We start from the raw sequence: 16,311 nt of genomic DNA on the forward strand, positions 1-16,311 counted from the left end.
GAAAATCGTGAAACGCCATAACACTCGGACATTTACAAACAAGACTTTCTTGTTCTCATTCGGTATCTTAACTTATCTAGTTATCTGAAGAGGATCTATATTTTGAGTGATTGCAAGCTTGCATAATAGTCATGTGAATTGATCTTGTGGCGGTTTTATTTAACAATGACCACTAAAAAATGATTTTATTTGTGACCATCTTAACAATGAATCAATATACTTCTTCACTAAAACTTTGAAGGAACGATCTGTCACTAACTTATTGAGATTTGAGAGACCAATTTTATCGTACGCTTTTATGTATTTTTTTGTACCCCTTTATTATTGATTGTGAGTTTGTAACTCATTTTATTAATTTTTATACCTTTTTTCCATCAATTTATAATTAGTCTCTTAATGGACCTACCCTTAACAACAAATTTGAAAGTACTAAGCAACAATTTTCTTTTTCAAATGATATACTCCCTCCCATCCAGACCAAAGGTTACAGTTGCTTTTTGGCACTATTTATGGTCGTAGGAAATCTTTGATATTATTCTTAATCTATAAGATAACAAAATATAGTCATGTGAGATTTTGTTTGATTTTATCGTCATGAATCTTTATAAGAATATCAAATTTTTATAATTTTTAATAATGCCAGAATTAAAGATACGACGTTCAAAACGTGTCTCGACAAGTATGATAAAACAACTGTAATCTTTGGTCTGGATGGGAGGGAGTATTTAGTAAACCTAGCCAACCCCAAACAATTTCTATCTCAACCCATAGCACCACACTCCCAAAGCCCACCAGTCACCACTACCTTAGTTTCGTCAGTCTCAAGTAGAGAACAACAGTCCCAAACCAGAGTAGCTAAAACGCCACCGTCTCTGTTCCAATCGGAAATCGGAAATCGGAAATCGGAAATCGGAAATCGGCAACCGGCAACCGGCAACATCACCACTCCTCCTCCATACATGAGGTCATTTTTTTGTCAATCTTTTTCCTTCATATTTTTACAAGGAGAAATTGATTTGCCCTAATATGTAGCTGAAACTTTTAGAGTTGATTATTGTTGAATGACTTAAATTTGGAATGCCGTGTCATGTGTCTGTATCAATGCTACCCTAGGCTGGATTGAGAATCAGTGGATGTATACTACTGATGTGCCTATTCTGAATTACTCTTGTATAGCTGTATCCTATATACATTGTTCCGGCAATAGAAATGCTAAGAAATAAGAAGCTTCAGGGCCTTGTTTTATCTTCATGGCACCTTAGTGGTTTCGGGTTTTGTGAAAAAGCAATCTCTGTCGCGCCAGCCATTTTATCTTTAGTTAATGAAAGTGGGTACCATCAAAGGTGGAGATATCGTAACTATGTAGTTAATCATCGTCGTTCTTTCACAACAAGCGGGACAATTTTGGTGCAGGCTCGTGACCCTGCTAAACTGTGTTTGGATATACAAAATGCAGTTAATGAACGTAGATATGATGATGCTTGGAGATTTTTAGAACAGCATATGCATATGGAAGGGTTTCCTAGAAAATCGGTTGTCAATATGTTGCTTGCTGGTTATGCTGAGACTTTGGACCCGCGGTTGCTAAATCTGGCTTTTGGGTTAGTTGAACGGATATTTGAGGAGGGTAAGCACGCGTTACTTGAGAAAGAGACTCTTTTATACTTTGCTCTTGCGCTATCAAAGTGTGGCATGCCAGTGCCTGCATCTGTTTTATTGAGAAAGTTGGTACAGATTGAAGAATATCCACCGGTGACAGCTTGGTCTGCCGTCTTGGCCTACATGTCAATGTCATCGTCTGGAGCTTATCTTGCTGCTGAGCTAATTCTTGAGATAGGCCATCTGTTTAAGGATAACAGGATAGACCCCCGTAAAAAAAGTAACGCACCTTTGATTGCGATGAAGCCTAACACCCTCGCCTTAAGTGTTGCAGTAGGAGGGTGTCTTGTGTCCGGAACAACTAGGATAGCTGAGGAGCTACTGGACATGATGCCTAGAATTGGTGTTAAGGCTGATACTACGTTGTTAATCTTGATGGCACATATTTATGAAAGGAATGGGAGAAGAGAAGAACTAAAAAAGTTGAAGAGACACATAGACGAAGCACACGACCTTAATGAGATTCAGTTGCTGCAGTATTATAATTGCTTGCTTAACTGTCATCTGAAATTTGGGGACTTGGATTTGGCATCTCTTATGGTTTTAGACATGCTTCATAAGGGAAAAGAAGCTCAGAATTCTCTTGCTGCCGCCACCCTCATGTTTGAACCCGCCAAAAAAGAAATCTTATCCTCTTCTATCCAAACTCTTGCCAATATGGACTCTAGTGATTTAGATAAGCCTGTAAAACTGGCATGCCAGTTTATATCTTTTGAGGATTTTTGCAGAGATCGGAACTTCACTTCTTTGCAAAGGAAAACAAAAGAAATACTCGTATATTTGTCATCAGAGTTGCAGAAAACGGTTGAACTGGTCATCACTAAGCGAGGTATTATCCAACCAACAGATACTGCATACGTGAAAATAGCGAAGTCATTTCTGGAATCTGGTAAGACTAAGGACTTAGCCGAGTTTCTTATCAAGGTTGAAAGGAAAGAGGCCCCATCTTCTGCTGACGATTCTGCCTTGGTCCATGTCATCAATACTTGCATTTCACTTGATTGGCTTGATCAAGCACATGATATTCTTGATGAAATGCGTTTTGCTGGAATTAGGACCAGTTCTTCTGTGAACTCCTCTCTTTTGAAAGCATATTGTAAGGCGAATAGAACAAAAGAGGTTATGTCACTTTTACAGGAAGTCCGTAGGTCTGGAATTCAACTAGATGCAAGTTGTTATGAGAGTTTGATAGAGTTGAGGGTTCAACACAAGGATTCTCTCGGGGCTCTCAATCTTTTCAAAGAGATGAAAGAAGCGAAAATCCCAAGAGCTGGGCATCAAGAATTTGAGGTCCTTGTCGAAGGATGTGCACAAAGTGGCGAAGCAGGATTAATGGCCAAACTCTTGCAGGAAATTAAGGAGGGAGAGCGAGTGGATTGCGGAGTTCACGATTGGAATAATGTGATCCATTTTTTTTGTAAGAAGAGATTGATACAAGATGCAGAGAAGGCGCTGAAAAAGATGCGAAGCTTGGGACATACTCCGAATGCACAAACTTTTCACTCTCTGGTTACTGGATATGCAGCCATTGGTGGAAAATATACTGAGGTGGCAGAACTATGGGGGGAGATGAAAAGCCTTGCATCTTCCACCCAAATGAAATTTGATCAAGAACTCTTAGACTCCGTCCTTTACACTTTTGTAAGGGGTGGTTTTTTCTTCCGAGCTAATGAAGTTGTGGCGATGATGGAGAAAAAGAACATGTTCATTGATAAATACCGGTACCGTACCCTATTTTTGAAGTACCACAGGACATTATACAAGGGCAAGTCTCCAAAATCCGAGTCCGAAACTCAATTTAAGAGACGAGAGGCGGCTTTGTCTTTCAAAAAATGGGTTGGCTTATTCTAGAGTGGTTTAAGCAATTGTATCAAATCTCTGTATTCAGTTCAGACATTAAAAGTTAAAATCTTCAACTTTTATTTATTTATTTATGAGCCTCATCTGAGGAGCATATGCAAAACTTATTGATGTGGATAAGGAAGCATAGTGGTTTGCACTGATAGCAAAACTATGATTACAACTTAACTTGGGATTGTGTCCAAGGTTTGCTCCATCGTGTTTGTCAGTATCGTTTATATCTCACGAGTAATAATGCCCTTGTTGCCGGAACCTGCTTTGGGAAATGGTCACATGTCATAGAAGCCCTGATTTGGTATAAGATTCTTTCATTTGCGAATATTTATATGATCGAGCAATTATTTTATTGAATTGTGGGAGAATTGACGGAAGTTACTACAAGCATTTCGCTCAGCAGATTTTGTGCTTTGGTTTTTTTTTTTTTTTTTTTTTTTTTTAAGGACAGATATCGGCAATTCCACAAGTGTACAAGAGTTGGTCATGCAACAACGGAGCCTTACATCCCTTGCATCCTTGAAGGTAAAATTTACGCTTTCTATCTCAGTCTTTTAAACCTATCATAAAAAAGCTAATGACGAGGATAGTGCGTTTGAGAGATCTAGTTACCGAGGCTTTTGTGGTTATTTAATTTGTTATTTCTAGAGTTCACTTGAACCTTATGACATCTTGCTGAAAAACATTTGCTTATAAATCTGATTTTACTGATGTTGCTCAAAAGTATGTTGACAGAATTGTATACATGTGCTTATAGTTTCGTGTGATGGCTGTTTTTCTCACGTTGTGATCAAGTGTAATACTTCCAACTTAGATATTATTCTCTACTACAATAATATATTTATTTCTAATCTGAAATCATTTGTTACTTTTCCTTTCAAAGTAGAATTACATTCACCATAATAAAAAGCTTAGAAACTCCAACTTCAAAATCTTATGTTTTTGTTGTAAGTCCTCTTGTCAAATCGTTTTTTCTTTGCCTGCTTCGGTTTTTTTACTTTCTGATTTGATTTCTTACAAATTATTCTCTAGAACCCTAACCAAATTATCAAAATATGACCTTGTCAAAATGGTTAGAACAGTATGCTTGAGTCGTAATGCTCTAAACTCTGTTTATAGCTTCTCTTGTTTCTTTGCCAACTCTCTTCCCTTCAATCTCCCTTATCCAATGTTATGGAATCTCCTTCTTTCTGGTTTTGTACTTCCATTTCTTCTTTAAGAAAAACTGAGAGCTCCTGTTCTACACCTGCAAATAGAGTGAAGTGGTAAAGAATAGACCCGAAGTTTGGGACATACTCCAATTGCTGATTTAGTTGACTAGTACGGGTAGTTGTTTTTAAACTACACCTGCAAATATAGTGTAGTGGGTTTGAGCTTCTTCGGAGTGTGGTTGTGTCACAAGTATAGTTTGGTGATCTTGAGCTCTTCAGAGTGTAATTGTGCCACAAGTTTAGGAGTTGTTCTAACTTTTAACTTTTAACTTTTAGCTAAATGTACTTTAGGGTTTGTTTGAATACTCCCTCCATACCAATCATTTGTTTACCTTTTTTATTTTTTGGGGGAGTTATTTTAATCAAAGGTAGACAAATGACTACAATGGATGGAGGGAGTACAATAGTAGGATTGAGAGAAGGGAAGGGATGGGAAGGGAAAATGGAGGGATGGTGTCTTCCACTCTTCCTTTCAAAGTGTACCTATTTAGGAAGGATTTTGATTTGGCATGTAGCCTTCAATCTAGTTTACATAGCAAACTAGGGAAATTGTCACCTTCCCTTTCCCTCTAATTCCCCTCATCCAAACAAGGGGTGAACGAACAGCTGAGTTGCATCACTGGCAATTTGGATATTTTGTAATCAGATACTATAGTTTTATTGGTTAAATGGTTTTGCTTTGTGAATTCAGTTCAGCAAAGAGGCAGAGCATGTTGTTGAGGAGTGGAAATTGAAAATTATTTATGTTTCTCTGCCTCAACTACCCTCGTCAGTTCCAGAAGGCGAGGAAGAAGGAGATTCTCCGAGGGGATATGTTTCAGACAATGGACATTTGAGCGGTTCCGAGTCTGCTGCTGTGAGTGTCTTCATCATTCAGTTACATTGTTTTTTTTGCTTTTTCAATTGTCAATTCTGATCTTAAAAATGGAGCTCTTAATTGAAATGGCAGGGACCTAGAGCACTTAGCTGTGGACTTTGTAGTCAGAGACCACCTATGTTTTTTTTCTTGGGAAAATGGTTATTTCCTGAAGTAACGAATTCGTATTGCAATTTAGCAATTGTCTCCAATCACAACTTTGGCAATACTGGCATTCTATTATGAATAGAAGAGCCCCCTTGTAGATGATATTCTGCAGTCAGTTATCATCTTCTCAGTTTTCTTGCTTTCAAGCGTGAGATCTGACTAGCTCTTGTTGTTACTCGGCAGTAGCATGACACAAGGTTAGGAAAGTGAGGTCTATCAGGAACGCTTTCAGGGATTTGGAAATTTCAAACTCCGTTTCAATACTGCTGAAAGAGGGATGTTAGTAAGTAGTATACTTGTGATCATCGTGTCTGTGTTCGTAGCAGTATCCGTTTCAGTGCTACCTAGAGCCACGCGTACTTATATCATGGGTGTGAAGAATGATGTTTTCTTGGAACATTGGAAAAGCGTTTTCACTAGAACATTAGATGAGCGTTTTTCGTGAAACTTTACCGTTATGAGACAATGAAGAGGCGGCCTCAATGGTTGATTTCTTTTAGAATCAATTAGAAGATGACTTAAATAAAGAATACAATACACCCGATGCTAAATTGATATCCGATACAACCCGGGTTTCTCCCAAGTCACACAAACTAAACCTGAACGACTCATGACTTGACAATGAATCGACTTTAAATTTATCAAATAACTACGGAGTAATATTTACGACTATTTACCTCTTTATAGGTCCAGTTCAATGTATTTTTCTAATTTCCCGTCACATATTTGATCAAATGTCGTGAATTGGACCGAATGACGAAATACTTTCCTAAAACGGTCTTCTCCCGCCATGGCCGCCAATACGTACCAAAACCTAACTTTGGATAAAATGACATCACTAATTCCCTCCAAAACCCTAACAATAACATCAACACACCATTTCTCGCACTCTCACCACCTGCTTCCACCACCACCACTCGTCAATCTTACACCAGCTCGTTCCATGGCTTCCGAGTCAACTCAGCACCGAATGTTCCAACTCAGTTTCAACTCGCTCACAGGTAACTCGGAGTGGATCGTCGTTGACGAATACGACGACGTTTCGAACCTTCCTTCCGCTGTCGACCTTGCAACGACGTCGTATCTTGATATGCTCAATGATAGTGAGAGAAATAAAGCTTATCGTTTGGCTATTGAGAAGACTGTTACTCGTCCTTGTCACGTGCTCGACATTGGGTAATGACGATTTCTACTTCATTTTTGTATGATTATTAGTTGCGGAACCAGGATTTGTCGTTAGGGAACTGAAATTGTCAGGCGGTGAACTATTATTGAATTGAGATAAGCTAATGTTAAATAGGAGTAACTTGAACATTTTCATTGGTCGAGAGCGATCGTGCCTGCTAGCCCCCTTGCCTTGTACTGCCACTAGCTTGGAATGCTATTTAAGCCTGCTGCATTCGGAAATTGATGTCCGTGTTTAGGAATTGCAATGTTGATGAAATATGCAGTTTTGTTGATTTGCTGTAGTTCTTGTTTGATTGATTTTTTTATCAGTCAATGGTTTTTTTTAAAGAAAATGAAATGGTAGCTGATTATTAGATTGTGTTCAATGAATGGCTTGATTAAATTTCATATATTCGTTTGTGGAAGGGCGGGAAGGCGCAATTGGTATTTCGTCTCTGTATTGGGGGATTACAAATTTGCTGGGTTAATGTAGTTGTTGTTCTGATGATAAATTATATACGGTGAAATTCACTAGGAAAGTGGATAGATAACAAAAATAGCGGCCCTTACAATTGTTGTTGGTGTGAATTATATCTATGTTACTCTGACTTAGCTGCACGACACTGTCTTAGTGTCAGATATGGTAATTTTGCGCAAAATTTTCATTTTTTTGGACTAAAATGAAGTGTCAAATTGTTATGTCCCAGGCGACCAAAGTGAAGTGACGGAGTAACATAGAATTATCTATGACATTATGTGATGACATTCCTTTGCTTCAAGATTAAAAATGTGGGTACTTATAACTCAAAAAACTCGGTTAGATAGTCTTTGCATGTCTAGGGCGGTTTACCAATACTTGTAGGTGTGGTATCCGGGTATATAAATTGGAGAAAAATATGGAATTTTTGTGACAACCGTAAAGGAGTTGTGCTTTCGATGAGATTTGCCATAATATTATCTGACAATCTTAAATTGCTAGGATATTGAATCCATTATTGTGTTCCTTCTAAACGCAGATCACTTGTCTCATGTTTGATAGGAAGATGTAATAATTCTTATGAATAGGATCATTAATATCTTCTTTTTTGGTGTAATGGGGTGATATGTCTAGTGCTGGTACTGGTTTGCTGTCAATGATGGCTGCACGTGCAATGGGTGTAAGTGACAAAGCTGAGGCAAGTGGTGACAGAGGCAGCGTGACGGCATGTGAGTCATACCTTCCAATGGTGAAATTAATGAGAAAAGTACTACGTCAGAATGGCATGGAGAGGAAGATTAAAGTCATCAACAAGCGATCCGATGAACTGAATGTTGGCATTGACATCAATACTCGAGCAGATATTCTTGTGGGTAAATTAAACTGCCACTTCATTTTAACATATTCTTGTTTTGTTCATCGATCTTTGGAATTAGTCTCTTTATAAGTTCATACTGGCGAAAAATGTCACTTGATGTGAAGGTGTGAAGCTGAATAGTGAAATATAGGTGATATGTGCTCAAAATTAGTGATTTATATCTTTTAAACAATTGTCGTGCTTATAAAGGGAGGATTCATTTGTCCGGAACTGCTTTTGTTCTTAGTTGGGGATCCATACCTTTGGTGTAAGATATTCCAGGGATTCATGATATGCCACAAATTGTAAATGTAATTCGTAGTACTCATACTACCTCCATTCAGTAGGTTTACCTTTTTTTCAAAATCTTCCGCATATTTTGAAATGTGTAAACCTATTGAAACGGACGGAGGGAGTATTAGATAAAAAAAAAAAAAAAAAAAAAAAAAACAGTTCTTGTTTTGATGAGTTGTAACTAGTCTATTGTCAGTGTGAATGTTTACAATTAGTTATGCACCAAGAATCAGTTTGAACAATAGAAACAAGAATAGTAGAATAGTAGACAAGAAAAGCACATAATTGCAGCCCTATACAAGCTCTGACTAACCACATTACATTTGTTTTTTGTTTCTCTTTATCTTGTTTATGCTGTGTTAATAGCTGTTTTTTTGGGGGATTATCTATGCACGAAGCTCAGCAGAAAAGTTTGCTAGATGCAGATATTTAGGTTGGCACATTGGGCTCTGGTTATTGTGTGGGCACTGTTCCGCATATTTGATTTTGCTGCAATCGTTTCTCTTTGAATTGGTATTAGGAATTTAGGATGAAAATCTTGTGCAGCACTTGAACAGCCCTGAAAGATCTAGCTTCAGCAACACTTTGCACTGTGGTAGAAGGGGAAACTTTGAGAAATTAACAATCTGCGAAACTTTGAGAAATTAACAATATGAAAACTCAATCTCCGGAGCTTCCTTTGCTGAACCTACAAGAGGTTATTTTACTAGAACTCTACAAGCGTCAGAGCTTACTATCTGCCAATCTCTTGACCCTTAGGCTAATTTGGGCTTTGCTACTTGAAGATTGCTAGGCAAGCATACAGAAACTGGGATCCTTTAATAATAGTGGTAGAGTTGGACTTTGAGAAAAAGAATGACTGCTTTAATATATATTCATATACAAGGGATTGCATAAATTAAAGACTGTTACGTGACTTGTGATTTTGCTTGGTTCATATATGCATATTCTTTTCATTTGCTTTCTAGTAAATAAATCATAAAACCATTATTGATAAACTAAATTGCAGGTTAGCGAGATTCTAGACTCTGAGTTACTGGGAGAAGGACTAATACCTACATTACAGCATGCACATGATGAACTGCTGGTGAAGAGTCCTCAAACTGTACCATACCGTGCAACAATATATGGACAGGTAAATCTTTCAGAAGTTATCAAACAGGCTATCTATGAGTGCAAGTAACTTCATGGAATATTAATTCAGTTTTGTATAGTGTTGTTCTGTTTACCGTTTCCTGTATACATCCATCTTAAACTACTTTAATTCCTCCTTTGGGTCTACCTCTAAAAATAATGTCCATAAGCTAAACATTATCTAGGGTAATATGCTAACTGTGTAACGACTCAAGCCACTGTTTAACACTATGCAATATTTCTTGTTAAAGCAACATACAAATATGTGAGATGATTGAAGTCTCTGTTAACATGAAGTAGTGTTCTGTAGCTCCCACCTAGTCTTCCTGTGTACCTCACTACCTTGAGTATCTTTACAACTGATAATGTTAATTTCAAAGTTGGAAACCATGTTTGTTTGCAGTTTGTTGAAAGCGATTATTTATGGAAGCTACATGATCTGTATAACAATGAGGTCTGCTCATCAGATGGCATTCGTCTTGTACCCACTGAACTGAAAGGCAATTTGCAAGTCAAGTCCCAACAGTACTCTATGCATTGTGACTCCTTGCGGGAAGAAATAAAGCTGGTAACACTGCTTTAATAAATTCTGATCAAGGCAGACTCACATTTTGAAACCTTGCTTAATTTTGCATCCATCCAGCTTTCAGAACCCTTCAAAATATTTGAAATTGACTTTTGGAAACGACCAGAGAGTCATGAAGAGGCTGCACTACATATAAAAGCTACTGGTGGCGGAAGAGTAAATGCTATTGTCTCCTGGTACTTCAATATGCCATCACAAAAATTAGATAGATGATTGTTATATCTTCGCTTACACTTGACAATAGCTTTGTTTACTGTTTAGGTGGGTTTTACAGCTTGATGAAGAAGGAACAATATTTTACTCTACTGCACCAAGATGGATAAAAGAATTATCAACAGATCTTTCGGGTACTTCACCAATACTACTACTAATACATGATGTTGGTTGATAGTGTGCTTATGTATTTGTGAGCAGAAGAGTCTCGGTCACTTACTAGATTGAATTAAAAATCACCTTAGTGTTTCTGGAGCCATATTTAAGATTAATACTCTTCTTATACTAACTAAATTTCCAACTTTGTGATTTACAAGGTGGTGGCCATTGGTGTGACCACTGGAAACAGTGTGTGTGGTTTGTCCCCGGACAGGGCTTGTCAGTATCAAAGGATGAAAATGTTCGATTACACGCTGCTCATTCAGATACTAGTGTTTCTTATCATCTTGAGGCTCTAAGGCAAACAAATGAGGGTGAGCGTAAATCACACAGAAAAGATATTGAGCTCACTTTGTCACCAGAAAAAATTGCAACCTATTCTGATTGTAATTGGAGACGTTCTATGTTAACGACACTGGAAAATGCGGTAAGTGTGCTAAACCTGTTTCCTCTCTTGTTTTTATGATTTATCCAACCCATGGTGTAAAGTATGAAAAATTAAATATTGTGAAATGTATCTTAGACCTTTTGGTCCCTAGAGGTAGAGGAAGACCGAGACAGACATGGTTGAGAGTGATAGAGCAAGATATAAGATTCCTGGGGCTTGAGGAGAGTATGGTGACGGAGAGGGCACAATGGAGGGAAAGGATACATGTGAATTTTTAGTATTTGATTTTTTTTTTTTTTTTTTTTTTTGACATATTTAGTGTTTTTATTTAATTTAAAAATTAAATTATTTGTTCTTCTCTCCTTTATTACACTTTTTTACCAACCACTTTCTTATATATTTTACTTGGTTTACATTTAAGGCATTCCGGATCCTTAATTCTATTTCGGTTTTCAAAATCGTTTTAATATTTTCTCTCGATTTAAATTTTAAGTTTTTATAAAAGAAATCCGGAATTCGATTTTGAAACCTGTAAGTTTACCTTGACTTTCCATTACATTTTCGCTCTCCCTTTTGTTTTTCATTTTCCCTCTTCTATTCGCTTTTTGAGGTGTGTGTTCACCCATAGACGGTTCTAAAGGATGATTCATGTCAGCCGACCCCAAATCATTTTGGGATTAAGGCTCTGATGTTGTTGTTGTATCTTAGACCTTTCGGTAGCCCAACATATAAGCAACTGGGAAGCACCATATTGCATACCCTACAAAAGTCACAAGGCCAGTTACATATTTAAACCTGAAATGAAGTAAGCCATTAACTAAAAAGGCTTGTAACTTTGTAAGAAGTCTAATGTAGCTAGAGTTTCACTTCCCATGATTTTGTTGTAGATGTCTGGATCATGAATCACTTTTTCAGCTAACATATATGTTTGACTACTCTTCTTCTTAAGTAAAGTCCTATATGTTTACATAGTATTATTAATTGTTACTGTATTCATATTGCATGGTTTTGCCTTGTTCTGTCTCTCCATTCTGTCTCAAAACTTATTCGATCACAGTCAGCCCATTTGTTGTTCAAAGTATCTGTTAAAGTCTTTTCTAACATTGTTGTTCAGCACTGATATTACCACAATGCTTCAAAGGCCCAGCCCCCGCCCCACGGATATGATGATGTAATCGGGTCGTATGTATGCAATGTTTCCCCTGTGTTAACACAATGAATCTGTCAGTATTTTTAATTGTTAACATTACCGCAATACATTAACAGCACCACAATACCACATAGGGCAAGATTGGCATGGTTAAGGGATTGGATGTATGCAACTTCGCCTAGTATTGAAAATACTAAATTTGAGGTTGAATAAATTTACTGCAATGTGTCAAAGGCGTAGACTTTCGTTTCTTGAATCCATTTTTGAAATAATGGTCAAAAATAAAATATTTGTCGTTTTGGGTCGGTTTTGAAAATATTTGTCAAAATGGTGTCCACGTAGGCTCGGGATTTCTGGACCTAAAACACGCCACTACTAATGGCGTGTTTATAATGAGTAGGGAAAGAAACTTCATTAAAAAATGGACTAAAACAAACACGCCATTGGGAATGGCGGGTTTCAGAGGGGAAACACGCCACCCCCTATGGCGTGTCTTATGTAATTTTTTTTTTTTTTTTTTTTTTTTTTTTTTTTTTAAGGTTCAGTCAGTTGAGGAAAAAAATTGTTGTAAAGACACGCCACTGCTAATGGCGTGTTTCAGGTCTAGAAATCCCGAGCCTACGTGGACACCATTTTGACACATATTTTCAAAACCGACCCAAAACGACAAATATTTTATTTTTAACCATTATTTCAAAAATGGACTCTCGTTTCTTTGATTAATTCCGACCAAATAACGTCGTAGTAGTTTCTATTATTGCACCCTGGTTGTTGAGTTTCCGTCGCTGTTTTGTAGTCGTTCTCTTACATTTAGGTTCTCTCTTTCTGAATCCTTTTGATTTTTTCTTTTGCAGCTGTGTAAAAGAGATTTCCAATATTGTTTTGTTGCGGATGATAGTGTTTTCTTAGCCATAGCCTTAACTCATCTCTGCAAAACTTCACATGCAATGTTATTATTTCCTGGATTGAGGCAAAAAGGTTTTCAGTATCTCCAAGCTCTAGCTAAAATAAACCAGTTTTCTTTACACGATTTCAAACTTCTGGACCATCGACAAGACTGCACGTTAATGGAAGATACGGCTGAGAAAAAGGTAATTTTCGATATAGTCTCATGCTACTATTTTTATTAGTATGACATTGTTTCCCATTTGATATCAAGTTCATCAACCATAACAACAAATAGCGTTTATTACATTAGTTCTGTCTGAGGTTATTAAATCTCTATTTCTAGGTTGACCTATTTGTTGGGGAGCCGTTCTATTATGGATGTGAAACCCAACTTCCATGGACAAATCTGAGATTTTGGTAAGTACATGGTATTCGTATATATTCTTTAATGAACATCTCTATTTGCTGGCATGTAGAAGCTTTTGTGGTGCATGATAGTGACGTAATTAGTAGTTACTGTGTTCAATATGACTTAAGTTTCCGAAAGGACTCAGCTGATAATCTGATATTGGTTGCAACCTGCAAGACTCGATGTTTTTCACGTTTGACAAATTATTGAGCTGGAACTCCCTGTTTCCACTAAAACCGTAGGGCGTGACCATGGTAGTCTGCCTCACTTTCATTTGTTGTTGGGAGGAGCATTGTCCATTCGGGCTTCAAGAACTTGCTCCTCTCGGCCTCTTCTGGATCCCCATTAAAACCTTAAAATTAAAGCAAGGGAAGGGGGTTGGTTCGTTGTGTGTTTGGTAAACTTGTCTCTAAGTCTGTCAAAATGAGAGAGATTTGCTGGGAAACTAAACAGGGTTTGTGTAGATGGTGAAGGGTTCCTATAATTGGATGGTCACCATTTATTGGAGGAAAAGGACTGTGGTATTAAGTGACTGCCATGATGCATTCATGTGCAAGGTGTCAATGTTGACTAGGCAAAGATGCAATTAAGTGAGAACATTTGTCTTTGAAGGGATAAGTGAAAAGAGTTTTACTTTCTTGACCCATTAACTGTTTAGTGGTTTGATGCTTCTTGCACGACTAATGGATGATCTCCATCCCTCTGAGGGTATTCAGGAAAGAAAGAACAAGGATCGAAAGAATGTTGTCCAGTGATGCACAAGTTGTTCCTTGCAAAGGAATTTTACGAGTTTGTGTCATGTCTCTGCCTGTAAGTTCCTTGGGAATCGGAATTACCTTTGCTAATTGTGGGTAATTTGAGGTAGAAAAGTGACATTGTAAACTCTTGTTCTAGGATTTATGGAGAAGTCGCTGTAGTCTCGCAGACATTGAAGGGTTTGATCATTCTGTCGTAAATGTCGTCCTAGGAGCATGTGGTAATTTGCCATCACCTCAGGAGGGCCCTATGCTACCTTGTTCTATTTGGCAATGCGGAGAGATGATGGTATAGTAACTTTTTTCTTCTTAGCTTCATCTTTATCAAGTCTCACCCCAATTTCTTATGTTGCATGATTTATCAGTTTTATACTGACTAATGCCATATGTAATTGAACTGTCGATAGGAATTGAGTGAACATGTTACACTCATGGAGTTTGACTTCTCAAAGCCTATGAGTTCGTGTTCTGGAGAAACTAAGGTACGCACTCTAAATATAATGTGGCTGAAAGTGCGTAATTGTTGTGGTTATATGGCTATGGCCGCTATATTATTTATCAGTTCCATTTTATTTTTTCTTGCTAACCATACTTGAAAGTCAAAACCGTACTATGTCTAATGTATGGGGTTCCTACCTTAAATTCGGGGAGAGCTTATATTGCCACTGGGTAAACCACTGTAGTACCCAGTGGCTGTTCCACAAGTCCCTCACAGGTCTCATAGAATAGCCACATTACCCAGTGGCGTAACCCAAACTACTTGAAACACAGCTTGTCAGTTGTCACAGCCCCCCTGCCCCAACCTCCCTCCATCCCCAACCCTGACTTCAGCAACCACCTCCCCTTCAACAAGCTCCCTTAGAAGGTTTTAACCGTTTATGTGACGGGAGGGGAAGCCTATATCGGTTATAAGAGAGGCGGTGGTGGCGTGTTAGCCTGAGCAACCAGGGTGGGAAGACTTGAACAAGGGAGTGGTTGGTGTATGAAATTGGACAAGAGAAGGAACTGTTTTTTTTTTTTTAATTATATGTTTTCATTTTGATAATGGTCTTTTAGGGTAACACCTCTCGCCCTAGAATTTGTCCAAGTTTTATCTAAATGTGAGGACTATTGTGCTGTTGCAGGTTGAGTTTATCAAGAGCGGTATATGCCATGGTTTTGTGCTTTGGATAGACTGGATGTTGGATGCACAAAATGACATTATAGTATCAACTGGGCCAGGTATAATAAACCACTCTGTAAATATATACTCTGTATGCCATTTGTTCATGAATAGACTGTTTGGCTTTCATTTTGTGGTGTTGTCGCTGTTTCGAATAAATTCACTTGGACTCTTCTTCTCTGTATATTATTTGTCATCGTTATGGTTTCTGATCCATTATATTTCATCAACTTGCGTATTCATCCACATCATATTTTCTGATCGTAATGTGATCTCATGTACAAGCATTACTAAACTTGCAAATATGAACATTGACGATATATTTTTTCTATGTAGATCATAGACTGTGGAGGCAAGGAGTGAAGCTATTAACAGAACCTGTTTCTGTTGGCAATCATGATATCAAACATTCTGTAGAAAGTACTTTGGTGGACATTAAGGCGGTTTTTGATTCATCAACTGGCAACCTATCGATTCAACATGCATTCGGATGATTAGAAAGCTCCACTCATGGTTGTAGCTCTGTGCTTTTGTAGTTTCGTGCATCATAGCCAACCTTTGAACGAAAAGGGTTGGGGGCCTTGGGGGTTTGGCTTTATTTCACGCTTTGTAATTTCATACGCTATCTTGAATTTGTCGGATTTAGATCCCCAAGGTCAAGCTTTGGATGGCTTCATTAATTGATATTCGAGTGCTACACAAGTCATTATGGTCCCAGAATCGAATAAAAAGTCATAAAACATTATAAATGCCTTTTCGGTTCAGGGGATGGTAATATGTTGATATACTACATTTTAGAGATGTATCACAACATTCTCAGCATTCCCCATACACCAACAGCAAAATTGGGATCCGATGCATATAGCGCAAAGCGCAATGGTTTTCTTTTATCAACCCTATGTTCATGCTATGAAGGCTGTTATG

General features: G+C 37.8%; 3 protein-coding genes across 3 annotated transcripts; all 3 read left to right on the forward strand.

Annotated features, from left to right (window-relative positions):
• The first annotated feature begins 732 nt into the window (after positions 1-732).
• LOC141587368 (uncharacterized) lies at positions 733-6,187 on the forward strand. Its single transcript, XM_074408840.1, has 4 exons — positions 733-964; positions 3,965-4,038; positions 5,416-5,580; positions 5,674-6,187. Exons 2-4 carry the CDS (start codon positions 4,000-4,002, stop codon positions 5,824-5,826), a joined length of 357 nt encoding a protein of 118 aa, XP_074264941.1. The 5' UTR covers positions 733-964; positions 3,965-3,999; the 3' UTR covers positions 5,827-6,187.
• On the forward strand, positions 963-3,622 carry LOC141587367 (pentatricopeptide repeat-containing protein At1g03100, mitochondrial). Its single transcript, XM_074408839.1, has one exon. The coding sequence runs from the start codon at positions 1,210-1,212 to the stop codon at positions 3,508-3,510; it is 2,301 nt and encodes a 766-aa protein (XP_074264940.1). The 5' UTR covers positions 963-1,209; the 3' UTR covers positions 3,511-3,622.
• A 241-nt stretch (positions 6,188-6,428) lies between the features above and the next one.
• On the forward strand, positions 6,429-16,136 carry LOC141587369 (protein arginine N-methyltransferase 7). The gene is made up of 14 exons (XM_074408841.1): positions 6,429-6,924; positions 8,027-8,261; positions 9,553-9,678; positions 10,081-10,245; positions 10,321-10,439; positions 10,525-10,610; positions 10,794-11,062; positions 13,028-13,264; positions 13,405-13,478; positions 14,187-14,280; positions 14,365-14,514; positions 14,633-14,707; positions 15,350-15,446; positions 15,724-16,136. The coding sequence occupies exons 1-14, from the start codon at positions 6,539-6,541 to the stop codon at positions 15,879-15,881; spliced, it is 2,271 nt and encodes a 756-aa protein (XP_074264942.1). The 5' UTR covers positions 6,429-6,538; the 3' UTR covers positions 15,882-16,136.
• The last annotated feature ends 175 nt before the right edge of the window (positions 16,137-16,311 follow it).

The sequence above is a fragment of the Silene latifolia genome, chromosome 6 (genome assembly GCF_048544455.1).
Source record: "Silene latifolia isolate original U9 population chromosome 6, ASM4854445v1, whole genome shotgun sequence".
NCBI classification, from domain to species: Eukaryota; Viridiplantae; Streptophyta; class Magnoliopsida; order Caryophyllales; family Caryophyllaceae; genus Silene; species Silene latifolia.